The sequence below is a fragment of the Gavia stellata genome, chromosome 2, assembly GCF_030936135.1.
Source record: "Gavia stellata isolate bGavSte3 chromosome 2, bGavSte3.hap2, whole genome shotgun sequence".
NCBI lineage: Eukaryota > Metazoa > Chordata > Aves > Gaviiformes > Gaviidae > Gavia > Gavia stellata.
The window spans coordinates 106,511,980-106,526,813 of NC_082595.1; the positions used below are offsets into that span (position 1 = coordinate 106,511,980).

Here is a 14,834-nt window from a genome sequence, read left to right on the forward strand (position 1 = left end):
GGTGCACCCAGAGAGGCTGAGTGATCTGAGGGCACTCACACACCTTGAAGGCCATGATCAGCCATGCCCGAGGCCTCCCCAGCCCTGTCCCATTCTCCTGGTCGGACCTTGGATCCACCCCGAAGCCTCATCTGTGTTCCTGTCTCCTGGAGGGACCTTGGAGCCTTTCCAGTCCTGTCCCTCGCCCCATGTCCTGCTCCTCCGGACTCCCCGGATAGACCCAGGCCCGTTTCCATCGCCTGCCGTGGCTGTTGATGGTCGCTGTGACCAGCACCCCGCTCTGCCCAGGGCAACTACTCCTGCCCTGTTTTTAGGGAGGACGATGGAGAGATGCTAAAGCAACACGGGGTAGAGACGGAGCAAACCCATTTCCTACGCACTCCTACGCAGCGCTTCCATGCCCAGGGTCCCAGCGGGTGGGAGCTGGTCATCCCCGGATGGACGGACAGGCAGCACGGGCAGGGACACCACGCAGGGCCCCCGTTTTCCATACGCCCAACGCATGGACGCTCGGGCCGAGGATGGATTTGGGGTGCCGGGGCCGGGAGTCCGCTCTGGCAGAGCCCTTTGGGCATCGCCCCCAGCCCCGCGCCTTCGCACACCCCGGGGGGGGGTCACCGCGGGGGGGGGGGGGTCTGGGGTGGTGGGGCGCTGCGTTAAACCCCCCGGGAGGAGCCGGGCGGGGGGATCCGCCGGCGCGGAGAGCCGCGCAGGCTGCTTGGGGCGCGGTGCTGCATGGCGCTGCGGAGCTTGCGCTCAGCGCGCGGTTCTCACGCGGCCGCGGAGCGGGCGGGGATGGAACGCGGGCGGCGGGGGGAAGTGGGGAGGCGCTGCGCGGGGGGGCGCCCTTGCGCGCTGGCTTGCGCGGCCGGGTGACGCCACAAAGGGCGCCCCGCCCCGCCGCGCCGCCCCACGTGCGCGCCGCCCCGCCGCGGCAGTGCGCAGCCGGCGGCCCCGCAGGCAGGTGGGAGCGCGGCGGGCGGCAGGGCCCCCGCCCCGCCCGGCCCCGGCCCCGGCCCCGGCCCGCCGCCATGGGCGCCTGCCCCCGCCGGCCGCCGCCGGCCCCCCGCCCCGCCGCGTGAGGCAGCGCGGCTGGACGGGCAGCGCCTCGCCCGCAGCCCCGCTGCGCGGCGGCCCCGGCCCCGGCCGCCACCATGGGGGCCGCCGCGGCGTGCCGGAGCGCCGCCGCCTCCGCCGGCCTCCTCACGGTGAGTGCGGGTATGTCTGCATGCGCGGGGGGGGGGGGGGGGTGTCGGTCCGTCCCCGCGCGCTCCGCGGCTGCAGCGGCGCCTCCCGCGCAAGATCCGCGTGTCCGCGGGGGGTGGGGGGGATGGATGTGCTGCAGTGCGGGGCTGCCCGCCCGCCCCTCCCGCCTGGGGCGGGGTGGGTGCGTGGTGCCGGGCTGGGGGGGGGGCAGGCGGGCAGGGGCGTGTTTTGGGGGTGCGCGTGTGTTTGGGTGTCCTGCTGCCCCCGCGGGGTGTGCGGGGCTCCCCCGCGCCCCGCCCGGGGGGTGCTGCCTCCCCCAGCCCCGCAGCAGCATCCCTTCCACGGCGGGCGGGCGAGGGGCGGCGTCCTCCCGGGGGGCTTCATCCAGGGCCGCGCCGCGCCTGGAGGGCTGAGCAGATCCTTGCTTCGACCCCAGGCTCGGCACTGGGCTGGGGTCTGTCCATCTGTCCGTCCATCCATCCCTCCACCCCCCCCAGCTGCTCTTCTTGCCACCCTTTGGCCAGGCAGCAAAACTCCCCACCGCTCACTGCAGGCAGCTGCCCTGACTTAACACGGAAATGTTCTCCGGCAGGTTCACCTCCAGGTTTACCTTCCCAGGTAGGGCCCTTCCCAACTGGCGCTTCAGGGCTACGTCCCGTCTTTTTGGGGAGAGACGGTAACGCGGTGTGTCGGGCGCACGCCGCAGCTGCTGCGGCTGGGTTGTGTAACCGAGGAGCGCGCTTGCTCTTGAACTCAAGGTGGATCTTGGCGAGCTGGTGCTGGCTTGACAGGAATCTGAGTAAACAACAAATAATCCAAAGCCGGGAGAGCGTTAGCCGGGAAACAGCCTCGTCGCTTTGAAGGCGAAGGGTAACGTTGTACGGCGGCGGAGCAGCCGGGGTTCGTGCACGGTGCTGGCTGGGTGCTGCCGAGCGCCGGTTTCCCGCTGGGAGAGGAGAGTGCTGCTGCGTGTCTGGAAGATGAGATGCTGATAGGGGGCTTGGGATACGGAGCTCCAGCTGGGATTCTGGAGGTCAGTCGGGATTGGCGGGGATAGAGGGAAGAGGGGGAAAAAAGGGTGGTATGAAGGTGTAGGGAAAGAAACCAGCAATTTTGCAAAATGAAGCGAGACTCCAGCAAACGCGCGCTTATGTTGCTTGTGCACGCGTGTACTCAAACCTCTGCCTGTGTTGATCGTTCGAGCAAATCAGCTGTAAGACAAAATTCCCGTTTGCTGGTGAGCTGGCAGGATACTCCCTTGGCGACCAGCCGGGCTTTCTTCATCCGACATCTTCCTCTTCAAAATTTTGGGCAACTCCCTTTGGCCCCGCAAGGAGTTAATGTCTTTCCAACGCGATGGAATTATGTTCAAATCAATATGTTCAAATCAGGCGCAGCAAACCTGAATCGGCCCAGCCATTCGGTTTTTGAGCAATAGCCGCTCGGCAGCGGTTGCGTAAGGCTGGTGTTGGTCATGGTTTCCCTCGCTCGGCGTGGGCTTCGGGCACCCACCGGCTGCCGCAAGGTGGTTTCCACCATCCCCCCGAATACCCTCGCCTCGAACGGGCACGGTGCACCTTGCTTCGGCTCGGGGCTTCCGGGAGCCTGGGGAATTTCATCGGCTTGGAGCAAAACCGTGGCTGCCGGGGGTGCTTGTGAGCTCTGGTCGGTGCTGGCTGCAGGAGTAGCTGCCGGGTTTTCCTTCATGGGGACCAGATGTGCCGATGCTGCTGTTTTGGCAGGCTCAGCTGCCTGCGTTTCGCTCTCGAGACGTAGTAAAGGGACTGCTGAGCAGGGTAAGCCCCGGACTCTCGGTTTCACAAACCCCAAAGCAGCTGAAATAGCTGGTCACTTGGCAAGAAGGAGAAACTTGCTTTGCTCTGCCATACTCTCCTCACAGGCAACTTTTTTCGAGTGAGTAACGTGATCCTTTTTACAGTGAGCGGGGCAGGAGATGGGCTCCGTCTGTCTGCAAAGTTACTGTAAAACTTCCAGACCAGTTTATTTGTCCTTCTGGGTTTGTTGTACAATTTTGGGTTTTTTTTTTCTCCTTTAATGTCGCAAGCGACTTGCCGGTGCCGGTCGGCGGAGGGTGCAGCTGACGTTCGGGAAGGGCGGCGGGCTGTGCAGCCTGTCCCCGACCTGTCCCAAGGCATCGCCATGGAGCCAGCTGCCATTTCTGCCAAATTCTGCTCGTTTTGCTCGGAAATGGTTCCCACAGTATCAGTTTAGCACTGTCAGTCCTCGTTCGCTTAAAGCTCTCTGCTCTTGCTCTTCTCTACCGGGGTCAAGTCACCTGTGTTTAGCTGGCTTTTGTCTTTTTTTTCATTTTTATTTTTTAGGTTTATTGCTGCCTCCCCGCAGGGCTGGTGGTAGGGCATTGCTGTACACAACCCGAGGCATTGACTGTCTTGAGGTGTCACCCCGTTTGAGGACACAAATGCCTGTTGGTCCAACTTTCCGCTGGTGTGTTGACCCACTGAGTGGGTTTGGGTCCTGAATGAGCCACTGTATTCTCCGCTGCATCCCCTTGCACGTGTCCAGGAAGCTTGTGGCCCCTTAAAAGCTATTTACTGTGCAAATTGCCCGTCGGGTCTCTCTTGCAGCATGCGGTTATTGAAGAGGGTGATGGAGGCATAGCATAGATGTGGACATTGAGATGGAGCCCTCAAGCTGGGTGGTGGTAAGGTGGGTCATGCCCATCTCGGCTGCGGGGTGCTGCTGGCCCGAGGGTTTGTTTGCAGCCGAGCGCGAGGGTATCCTTGTCTGAGCTGTTTCCCCGATGTGGGGAGGTGAAAATGAGAGTGTTCCCCATCCTGACCTGCTTTCCTCATACCATAAAACCTCTACATGTTGGAATAGGTGAAGGTGACTGGGAAGCGCCTTTGCCCGTGCGGTGCAGGGTGTCGATGCTGAGCTGGGGATGCTTTTTGGGATCGTGGCTGCCCTGTCCTGCTCGACCCTTTTGGCTTCAGTGTCGAGAGCTCCTCCTGCATCGGACATGGAGAGCAGCACTGAAACTGCCTGAAACCAAATCTGCCTTTTAGTGTTGTCTTGCACCGATTCCTCTTTTCTGTGGTTCTTTGTTACCCAGGTGGCCAAGAAGGCCAACGCCATCCTGGCCTGTATCAGAAATGGTGTGCCCAGCAGGAGTAGGGAGGGGATCGTGCCCCTGTACTCGGCGCTGGTGAGGCCGCACCTCAAATCCTGTGTTCAGTTTTGGGCCCCTCACTCCAAGAAGGACATTGAGGTGCTGGAGCGTGTCCAGAGAAGGGCGACGAAGCTGGTGAGGGGTCTGGAGCACAAGTCTGATGAGGAGCGGCTGAGGGAACTGGGGTTGTTCAGTCTGGAGAAGAGGAGGCTGAGGGGAGACCTCATCACTCTCTACAACTACCTGAAAGGAGGTTGCAGAGAGGTGGGTGTTGGTCTCTTCTCCCAAGTGACGAGTGACAGGACAAGAGGAAATGGCCTCAAGTTGTGCCAGGGGAGGTTCAGGCTGGATATAAGGAAAAATGTCTTTCCTGAGAGAGTGGTGAAGCATTGGAAGAGGCTGCCCAGGGAGGTGGTGGAGTCACCATCACTGGAGGTGTTCAAGGAACATGTGGACGAGGCATTGCAGGACATGGTTTAGTGGGCATGGTGGTGTTGGGTTGATGGCTGGACTTGATGATCTTGCAGGTCTTTTCCAACCTCAGTGATTCTGTGATACCCTATATACTTTCTTTGGTACTGGAGCAGTGAACTGAAATCCAGTGGCTAAGCAGAGCTCACCTCATTATTCTGTTGCTTTTGCCATTGAGACTGGGTGTCTTGGCCAGAAAGGTCTAGTTTTGTGTGTTGCTGGGCAGTCCTGAGGATGAGGGACCAAACCAGGAGACACCCCTTTTTGTTGAAGATGTCCTCCTGCTCCTGGCCTTTTCTTTCAGAGATGTGAGTGGTGCCAGCCATGGAACCTGAGCAGCTGTATTTTTTTTTTTTAGGGACCAGAAGTGCCAGTCTTAATAACTAGTGGATGCTCAATGCTGCTTAGCCTTCCCTGGCTGGGACTTTCTGTTGTCCCTAAGCTTGGAAGTGCAGCTGAAGATCTGGAGATGTTCAAAAGCACCGGTGCTTCTTTGCTTGAGATAGGGTTTAAAGAAAACCCCAAAACCAAACCTAATGCTGTTACCATAGTGCAGGTCCCACTGGCTTCAGTTACCTGGGTGAGTGATGGAAAGATGCTGGAGACGGGAAGAAAAGGGGGAGCAGGGGGGGACCTGCAGCACGTGCTTGTAGCTGTGGGTTTCCTGAGGTCTGGCTTGATGCGGAGGGAGAAATCAGGATCAGAGACGGCAGCACGCAGCTCATCCCCGGTGAGGCAGGAGAGCCACTGCCTGTCCTGCCTCTCCCGACACCCTGTCCCGCTCGGCAGGGCCCGGGGAGGAGGTGACCCCCCATACAACCTGGGGAGGCCTGACCCCGCTGTGCTGGTTTGCTAATTCAGGGTTGCGTCATAGAGATTACGGGCGGCAGGTTTCCTTAGAGCCAGCTAAGCGCTTCGTTAAATCATGTCTTAAGGGAGGGGAAAAATAAAATGTATCCTGTAAGCCTTTGCTGCCTGCCAGGGCAGCCCTGCTTTTTGTTTTAATTTGACGTGCCGTAATTAGCCTGGCCGCTGCAGGATCCTTGTCAACTCCTTGTGGGCTTGCCTGCTTCTGCCTGCTCTGTAATTGCTGCTTCAGGAGAGAGGAAAAAAAAAAAAATTTAAAAAAAAAAAATAATTGAAGTGTTTTGTACAAATCCCAAGCCGTAAATTATTTAGCAGGTGAAACAGAAATGTGCTGTGTGTTTCCAGGAAGCCAGAGACTGCACCAAAAATGATGCGGCGCGGCTTGCGGCTCTGCCACGATGTGCCTTCTGCAGAGTCATGTTGTTGGGAGGCTCTTTTCTTTTTTTTTTTTTTCCTTCCTGAATATATTCTTGCTGGCGGATAGCCCGGAATAGGTAGCAGAGCAAAAACGAGGGCTTGTGTAACATAGCCAAGTGATTTATGTGCCTGGCTGCGCTGTTGAAAAGCGTTAGGGTCTCTGGTCTTTTTACCTTCCGCGTAGGAAAGCGCCTTTGGAAATTCAAGGTAACGTTGCCTCGTTCCTCTCTCTCCCTCCTAACTCAGCCTGTGGCTGAGAAAATGTTTTGAAAATGTTTTCTCTGTTGCTTTGCGTGCTGTATGAGGTTGTGTCAGCCTTTCTTTTGATACGCCTTTTGTTCTTGGAGTCTTATCTCTGCTGGCATAACTGGCATTAAATCCGTGGTCCAGAGGTCTTCTGGAGGAAGCAGAGGTCCTGCTTGGTAGATGGGGCTTCTCTTGGGGATGGAACAGCCTCGATGCAAGGAAATTAAGGGAATAAAACCCTGGGGTTGGAAATAGGTAGAGATAAACGGGTTTGTAGCCATCATCTAGCCAAGCCCCACTGGGTGCAGTTCAGTGTCTAAACATTGGGGACCTTCTACCTGTGTCTGATGCAATGAGGAACTGAGTTACAGCAGAGCTCCTCAAAGAGCTTAAAAATAGCATCAGGTTTTCCCTCCTGTTGCTAATGCATCTAGTTTAAAGTGGGTTCAGATGTGGTTGGAGGCTTGAAGCAGAACATCCCTTGTGGTCTCACCAAACCCTACGCTTGTGCAGGGTCATAAAAATAATCACGGAAGGGCAGAGGGACTGAGAAATAGTCCAGTAATGCCTGCTAGCCCGGATTTCAACCTGGTTTGCGTTATTTAGAAAAGTAACTATTTGAACAAGTGCAGATCAACAAGGAGGAAAGTTTTACAGGTCAGAGCTGCCACCTGCGAGTGTTTTTTGTCTTTCCGGCAAGCGCCTGGCTCATGCTGGAGCCTCTCAGCCTTGAAATGCAAAGCTGGTCTGAATTCTCCTGGGGTGGCCAGGTAGCACGTACTGCTGAAACACAATTAACAGTATTTACCGCCCTGGCAGGGTTGCAGTGTAAATGATGCTTAGTCTCACAGAGAAGCGTGGTGTCAAATTTAAGGAGTTAATAAACGTAGCTGGCGATGTGTCCAGAGAGCGTGCTGCTGTCTGCGCCGGTCCTCTTCCACCCCGACCTCGCTGAGGTCCCTCCCCTGGACGTAGAAACATCTCCATGGTCCCGCGGCTCTGGGACGTGCTTCGTGATCCTGCAAGGGATCGCCGGCAGAGAGGGCTCTGGTCGTGCGTTGTTGTTGACTAATGCCTCCTGTCTGTCTTCCAGCTGCTCATGCTCCTTGGCACCGCTGATGGTCAGTCGAAGCTGACCTCCGAGCAGAATGCCATCAGCCTCTCCCCTGGCAAGTACCGCCACTTTGACCATGCCACCAACAAAGAGCTGATCTGTGACAAATGTCCCGCAGGAACCTATGTGTCTAAACATTGTACGAAGAGTACCTTAAGAGAGTGCAGCCCTTGTCCAGATGGGACCTTCACTAAGCATGAGAACGGCATAGAGCGGTGCCACCCTTGTAGAAAACCCTGCGAACTGCCAATGATTGAGAAAACTCATTGTACTGCCTTGACTGACCGCGAGTGCACTTGCCTGTCTGGTACGTTTCAGACGAACGATACCTGCGTCCCTTACACGGTGTGCCCGGTCGGCTGGGGTGTCCGCAAGAAAGGGACCGAGACGGAAGACGTTAGGTGCAAGCCGTGCCCTCGTGGTACCTTTTCTGATGTGCCTTCTAGTGTGATGAAGTGCAAAACATACACTGACTGCTTTGGGAAAAACATGGTGGTCATCAAGCCGGGGACGAAGGAGAGTGACAACGTCTGTGGTTCTCCAGCATCTCTTCCCAACACGTCTTTGACTTCGTCAAGCACCGAAGTGGGTGAAGAGCCCTATGAAGTTCCCCCAACTGCTCATCTTCCCAAAGGTAATGTCCATCATGGAAACACGGACATGTTTTTGGTCGTGAGGCTGTGTTCCTGCCTTGGTCAAGACTGGCTTTAGGCTGTTAAAGGGCAGCCTGGTCTAAAGCATGGATGGTGCTTTTGCTTTGTGGCCAGAAGGCAGCTGCTTTCATGCCCGTGCTTTCCCTGCTGCATTTTGCCCTGTACTGAGCCAGTGTATTGGCTTGAATGGGATCTATTGCCAAAACAGCCCTCCAGGAGCCTAGGCTGTGCCGTAAATTTTTTTCTTTAACCTCTAAGATTTCTATTAGTTATCACTGGTGAGGAGAACCAGGTTGAATTCCCCATTCTGTCATGTAATTGAAAATGATATATATCATGCTTTAGCCGTGGCTGGTTGCAGTGGTGTTGTAGGACCCCATTTGAGGTGGTGCTTAACACTATCTGGCAAGCAGCCTTACAGTATCTCAGATGGGGCATTTTAATTAAAAAAATGCACCTTTGGATGGCCTTAACACCTGAGTTGGTAAATATAATAGCAGGAAAGTGTTGACAGTGGTAGGCTCCAAGTGCTTCTCCTTTGTTAGGTCTCAAAGCTTGATATGATGTTGGTGTGTCAAGTAGAGAGGATGGGAGGGTGTTCCCTGAACTTTGAAATCAACTGTAGAAAATTAGGTAAAAGTTAAAGCATTTTCCCTGTTTTTATCCTGGTCAGAGTGTTTTGGGTAACCAAGTCAGAGGCAAAAATCGGGTTACAGGTGGTTACAGGTGGTTACACCCACTCTGGCTCACCTGGGATGAGACATGATCTTCAAAAGCCAAGTTTCCAAAATAAGCTCTAGATTTTGCCACAAAAACCCTTCCTCTTCTCACTGGGCTTTGGTCATGCAGCTGGCTGGGACCTGAGAGCTGTTGGTTGATAAGAAAACTCAATACAGATGGAAAGTAGCTTTTAGGGGGAAGTTGGGTTGCTTCTGTTGCTTCAGAAACCTGATTTGTAGTTGATGCATCCACAGCTGCTTGCAGTGCTGATAAGAAGTTTGCGCTTCCTTAACAAAACCTGGTAGAGTGATGTTAAGCCTGCAAATTTTCATGTGTTTCTAGCCCGAATACCACATTTTCCACATTCAGAATGAAACCCATGTTCATAAACCTAAGAAACTTCAAAGTTACAGGCTTTCTGAGCAGTACTGAATGTGGGACAAACACAGGTTGACAACATGCCTTTAATTACTTGTTTTTTTTAAACTGCGACTAGCCTTAACCAACAAGGGTCAAAGTTATCTTGAACCTACCTCTGTAACCGTACCCATCTGTTCCCAGAGCCCAACCTCAACTTCACCTCTTCCCGTTCTCGTTGCCTGGCGTTGGGTTTCTGTCTGCTGGCCAGGCAGATGCTCAGGCAGGTCTTAGACTGTGACATGATGCCGTATCGCGTCTCCAATGCTGTGACACTGAACTCTCCTCTCTTTTTGCAGGTTTGAACTCTTCAGTTCCAGATTTTGTCCCCTCTCCCGTGCCACGCACATCCAGTGGCACGGCGGAGCCAGTGGGCTACTACAACGAAACCTCAGCCAACGAGACGGACGGTGCTGGCGGGACCCTCGCGGGCTCCAGCACTGCTGGCCAGGCACAGAGCTACCGGCACAAGCAGGCCAGCCAAGCGCTGGAGAAGCAGCCGTCGCTGGAGATGGCGGGGGGTGAGAAGTCCAGTGTCCCATACAGGCCCCCCCGGCGAGGTCCACAGAATGTCCACCAGCACTTTGACATCAATGAACACTTGCCATGGATGATCGTCCTCTTCCTGCTGCTGGTCCTGGTGGTTATCGTCGTCTGCAGCGTCAGGAAGAGCTCACGGACTCTGAAGAAGGGACCCAGGCAAGATCCCAGTGCCATTGTGGAAAAAGCAATTATGAAAAAGTCCACCACCCCCACGCAGAACAGGGAGAAGTGGATCTATTACTGCAACGGGCACGGTGAGCAGTAGCGACCGGGGGCTGTAGGAGGTAGCGCGTCTTCTGTGCTGTCCTGCGCGGTGCTTTGGAGGGGCCGCCCCCAGATCAGTAACTGGTGGCTTTTCTGACTTGCTGGCTCTTGTAGCAAGGACAAAGCCCATATACTGGTTCCTCAGATGTTTCTTCATCCTTGGGTGCTCCCCATCCCTGTTCCCATGGTGTGTCCCTGCTCCTGAAGGAAGAGTTAATGGAGGGAATGTCACCTGCTCGCCCCAGCTCCTCTCCTCCTTCCCACCCATCCTTGGTACAAAGACCTTGAATGAAGGCTTTTTTTTTTTTTTTTTTTTGCCCCCTTTCCACTTTTCTTCTGTTTCACTGTCTCCTTGTTTCCTTGGTGAGTCAGATGTGGGTCTGGTTGTCTTTTGTGTCATCCTTTTTCCCTCACCCTGTCTGTTTCTGGAAGGCTGACTCATCCCCTGCCCTTTGGCAGTGCCTCAATTTCAGGTTCTTAGCCCTAAATCCCGACTGCTGGTTTGTGTCCCCAGCCCTTCTCCGTGCTGGAGCCAGGAGGGTTGTCCTTAAAGGCTGTGTCGTGGAGGCGTATAGCTCCATGAGTGTTGTGAGGTCTTCCTGGAGGCTCTGCTTCGTAGTGTTTTCTGTTCTTTGGTGGATGACTTGCTGTCAGCTTTTTCGATGAGACTTTAAAGATGACCCATTGTGGTTATTAAATTGATATTTGTAATAATCAATGATAAATTAATGGTGGCATGAACGTGAGCACCAAGCAGCCATGATCTCCCTAGTAGGACGCGTGGTTCTTCCTCTGCAAAGCTACGGTGGCAATTTTGACCCCCCCCCTTACCATGTGCAGACAGCTAGCACTGACGAATCCTTACTTCGGGTTGTTGAGGTTGCTCAACCGTAAACATCTGTTCACAGTTAACCTTTAGAAAAGCACATTTAGCAAGGGGGGAGGGGCAAACAAAGAATGGATTGAAAAAAGATTGGAAGGTTTAAGAGAGATCAGTACTTGATGAAAGTCATCCTTGAGTGCTTAAGTACAAAGCAAAGAAGGCTTTGAGTAGGGCGTCTTCTGTAATGTACTCTCTTGTCCTTCCTGCTGATTAATAGACCTACACTTTGTTTGCCATTGTTAATGCTTTTATAGAACCAGTAAGGTCTTGTTGGAATTAGTTTTGTGCCTTCTCTTGTGTTTGTGCTACTTATCAGTTTCCTTTTAACTCTTTTGAATTCTTGGGGTGTGGTTTCTTGAGCTTTTTTCCCTTTGTGATAACTTTTTCCAGTAACCCCTGCACTTCATTGTCCCTAAAATCTGTGGTACCCAAAGCGTGGTCCTTGGGGTGATGGTGAGTGATCTGCGATGGGGTTGCAGGTCATTTATTAAACATCCTTATTTGTGGGTGCTACCGGAAATACTACACGGCTTTGGCCATGGTTCGTTGGCCAAAAGCGGCTGGTTCTTACTAACCTGTAGTAACTTTTTTCCCCGTAGCCTTAATTACCAGCTGGTCGAATTTCTCACTTTCCTATTTTTTGGAGCAGAGTGTGTTGTTATCTCAGAGCAGGGGCTGAATATGAACAGGGTGGGGAGTGATCGAGTGCAGGAACCAGACCAAGTTGCTCTGAGCGGGTGCAGCTCTGGTTTCTAACCTGGCGTTGCAGACCCCGTGCCGAAATGCCCGTGCTGCAGCTGGCCCTTCTGCTGGAGGCCACGTTAGAGCTGCCTTTGTGGGCAGAGCTGTGTGCTTGGTCACCAAGCATGATTGAGGTTGAAGAAACCGTGCAGGTAAGAGAAGGTGACACGTGGTGAGCAACGAGGCTATGTTAGCCCGTTTAGGTATAACCCCACCTCCCAGATCTTGTCATCCTTTGGGGGACAGCATCACAGAATCACTAAGGTTGGAAAAGACCTGTAAGATCATCAAGTCCAACCATAATCATTCATGGGTCATCCTCTGCTTCCCAAAATGAGCTGTTCCGGTCTTCTCTGTCATCCTTTAACAGCTGAATTCAGCTAGTGCATCAAATTCACAAGTTATTTGCTGTTTTCTCCTTGTCTTGGGAAATAAGCTGGATGTAACAGCAAAAACCACACTTAGCTGATAAACTGGCCCGGTATCTGATCAAGCTGCTGAGGTCTGGAAGTGAATTGCCCCGTTACTCCGGGCTCCTGGCTGGGCGGTTGTGCAATCCCTCCCAGTCGTTCTCGCAGTAGTCATGCTGGTTCCCTGTTGGCCTGGGTGGCTTCATGACTTCCTCCTGCCACTGAGTGTCCTCAGTTGAACTTTGCGCAATGAAGGGTTACAGACGAGCGCAAACCAATTAATGCTTTGTCGTGCTTTTAGTGCAGCTCTGGCGTTGCCTCAGTCACATTGTGTTAGCTGGAAGGGCCTTGCTCGTTAGTTCTTACTTGGTGGTGGTGCTGTCATGTCAGATATGGAAATTGTTCTCCTCCGCAGTGGTGTATAAATCCCTCTTTGGTTTTCCTATTGAAATGTCTGGCTCTTAAGACTGTTTACTTGAAATGAGAGAAGATGTAGTGCCATAGAGGAATTGACCTTTTATTTAATAACTGGCTGTACAGCGAAGATGTACTGCAGAGCTGCAGCGTCATGGCTTAGCTTTCTGCTGCTCCAGCGGTGTTTGTACCCAAATCATGCTTCATCCTGAAGCAGCATTTCAGACAAGGGTGAATATAGCCAGGAACAAACTCCAGGGTGTTGTAGAGAGGAAATCTTTCCCCTCCTGTGCTGCCAGTGCAGATCCCTCCATGGTAGGCAGCCAGAGCAAAGCCTCCATAGATGTGAGGACCACAGCTGCTCCCCGGGTCTTCAGGTGCCAGCCTGGTTTGTGGTTGTGCTAGGGCTGTGGAGGGCAAGCAATTAGGTTTAAATGATCTTCTGGGGCTGGGGGCGAAGCCCTGGGGTCTGGTGCTGGCAGTGTGCCGACATCCATATGACGTCCCCACCTATACCTTGGCTGGCCATGCCAACAAGGAGTTGGGGTGTGTTTATTGCCGGGGTGAAGACTGCGTATGTGTTGCGCACAGTCTCCTCCTGCTTCCTCCTAGTTTACCATGTCCTCCCTCCTAATCCTTTCAGTAAACAGCTTTAGCACTTGAAAGGGAAGACCGGGTTTGACGTAGGTGCTGCAGCCTCTGCTTGGAGGAGCTGTGCTTGGGCGGCTGCCCTTGCGCCGGCACCCCGTGCACCTCCCGTGATGCCAGACGGGAGCACAGCTGGCATCCGAGGCTTTGCCTGTTTGGAGGATTTTATTACTGATTTTTATTACTGATTTCTTTGAGCCCCTCAGTTCTGGGTGAAGCATGGTCAGGGTGGCACCGGCACTGCTCAGTGCTGGAGCAAAGGCATCTTGCTGTGATTTGGCTTCTTCCCAAAAGAGGAGGATTTTAGGGTGGAAGCAGTGACTCAAGCTCTTGCTCGATTCCTGATGGCACTTGATATACTGAATTGCTTAAATAGTTGAGATACACGTGCGATCCTGAGCAGCGGTTGTTGTCATGGCGCATTTTGCTTGTCCTCATCTTCCCGTGAGCTGGTGTCTATGCCCCGTGCTCTCTCTGGTCATAATACGTGCCTTAAATAACAGCCCAAACCTAAAAATAGCAGTAGCTTGGAAGGCTGGTGGTAAAACAAGACCCGTCTTCTTAACATGGACGTGTTCCAGCCAAGACGGCAGATGCTGATGATTCGCACTGGATTAAATGGTTCAGAGGTCTGGGAAGAGCTTGCGATGACTAATGGCCTGAGTTAGCAGCCAACCTACCTCCATGTCCGTCCCCACGGAAGGGGCTCTCCCCAAAGCCCTTAGGTCTTGTCTATGCGGGACCTTGAAGGTGGAGCAGCATCAACGGTGCAGCTGTGGTTGGAGAAGCTGGACCTCTTGCTGCTGCAGTGGGGTCTTACTTTCTAGCCCTGCAGATGGGAATTCAAAGGAGAAAAGCAGTTTGCCGAAGATTTCCAAAGAAATTATCAGTGTGGGGCCAGAATGATGTGGGTGCTGGGCTGATAGTGCTCTGTGGTTTTAACCTTCTATGACTACTTTCTTTTAGAAGATAGAAACAGCCTACACACTGGAAACACTTTCTTCTAAACAATCCCTTTCTTTTAGCAAATACCCATTTCATTTCTTCATCTGTTTGCAAAGGCAAGGAATTGAGCTTGTCATAAAAATGGAGAATAGAAGCCTGTCTCTTGAACATCTTGGAAATGCCAAATTTGGCATCAGTCTATGCCAAATATGAGGATGGGCCTGAAATCATCTTGCAGAAATTGCTGATAGTGTTGCCTTTGACTTCCACCCATTGAGTAGCAGAAAGATGAAAGGCAAGAGACTCTGTAAAATGTTGGATTGTGGGGTAAAACCTCCTGTCTATAGAAGAAGCTGCCTGACATGATGTGCCAAGAGGCAAGAAGAGAATTTGGTGGGTTTCTTTTTTTTTGGAGTTGAAAGACTGAAGAACAGATCTTGGCAGCGCTGGTCTGGCATGAGGTGACACTTCCCTTTTATTTTTCTTCAAGTCTGGTAATTGCACATTACCGCAGTGGGTGGTGAGAGCGAAGCCAGGAAGCCTCTGGTTAAATAATCGGAGAAATAAACTGTTCTGCAAAAGCTGTTTGCAGCCAAGATGGAGCTGAGGCTTGGTTGCAGATAGAGAGCATGTACTGATGCTCAGGATCAAAAGCAGGGAGTTGAGGGATGATGCTGGAAAGGTGGGGAGTGTTGGGATTTGGGGGTCTTGGTTACTCAGCTCT

The 14,834-nt window shown here is 53.4% G+C and overlaps 1 protein-coding gene across 3 annotated transcripts in view; it reads left to right on the forward strand.

Annotated features, from left to right (window-relative positions):
- Nucleotides 1-1,154: 1,154 nt before the first annotated feature.
- TNFRSF21 (TNF receptor superfamily member 21) overlaps nt 1,155-14,834 on the forward strand; it is a 33,075-nt gene continuing 19,395 nt past the window's right edge. The window contains exons 1-3 of one of the 3 annotated variants that reach the window (XM_059833136.1): nt 1,155-1,208; nt 7,452-8,106; nt 9,562-10,059. In XM_059833136.1, coding sequence (XP_059689119.1) covers nt 1,155-1,208; nt 7,452-8,106; nt 9,562-10,059 — 1,207 coding nt within the window. Of the gene's footprint in view, nt 1,219-1,795; nt 1,825-7,451; nt 8,107-9,561; nt 10,060-14,834 lie in introns of those variants that run through there. The other 2 variants (XM_059833146.1, XM_059833139.1) reach the window with 2 other exon arrangements.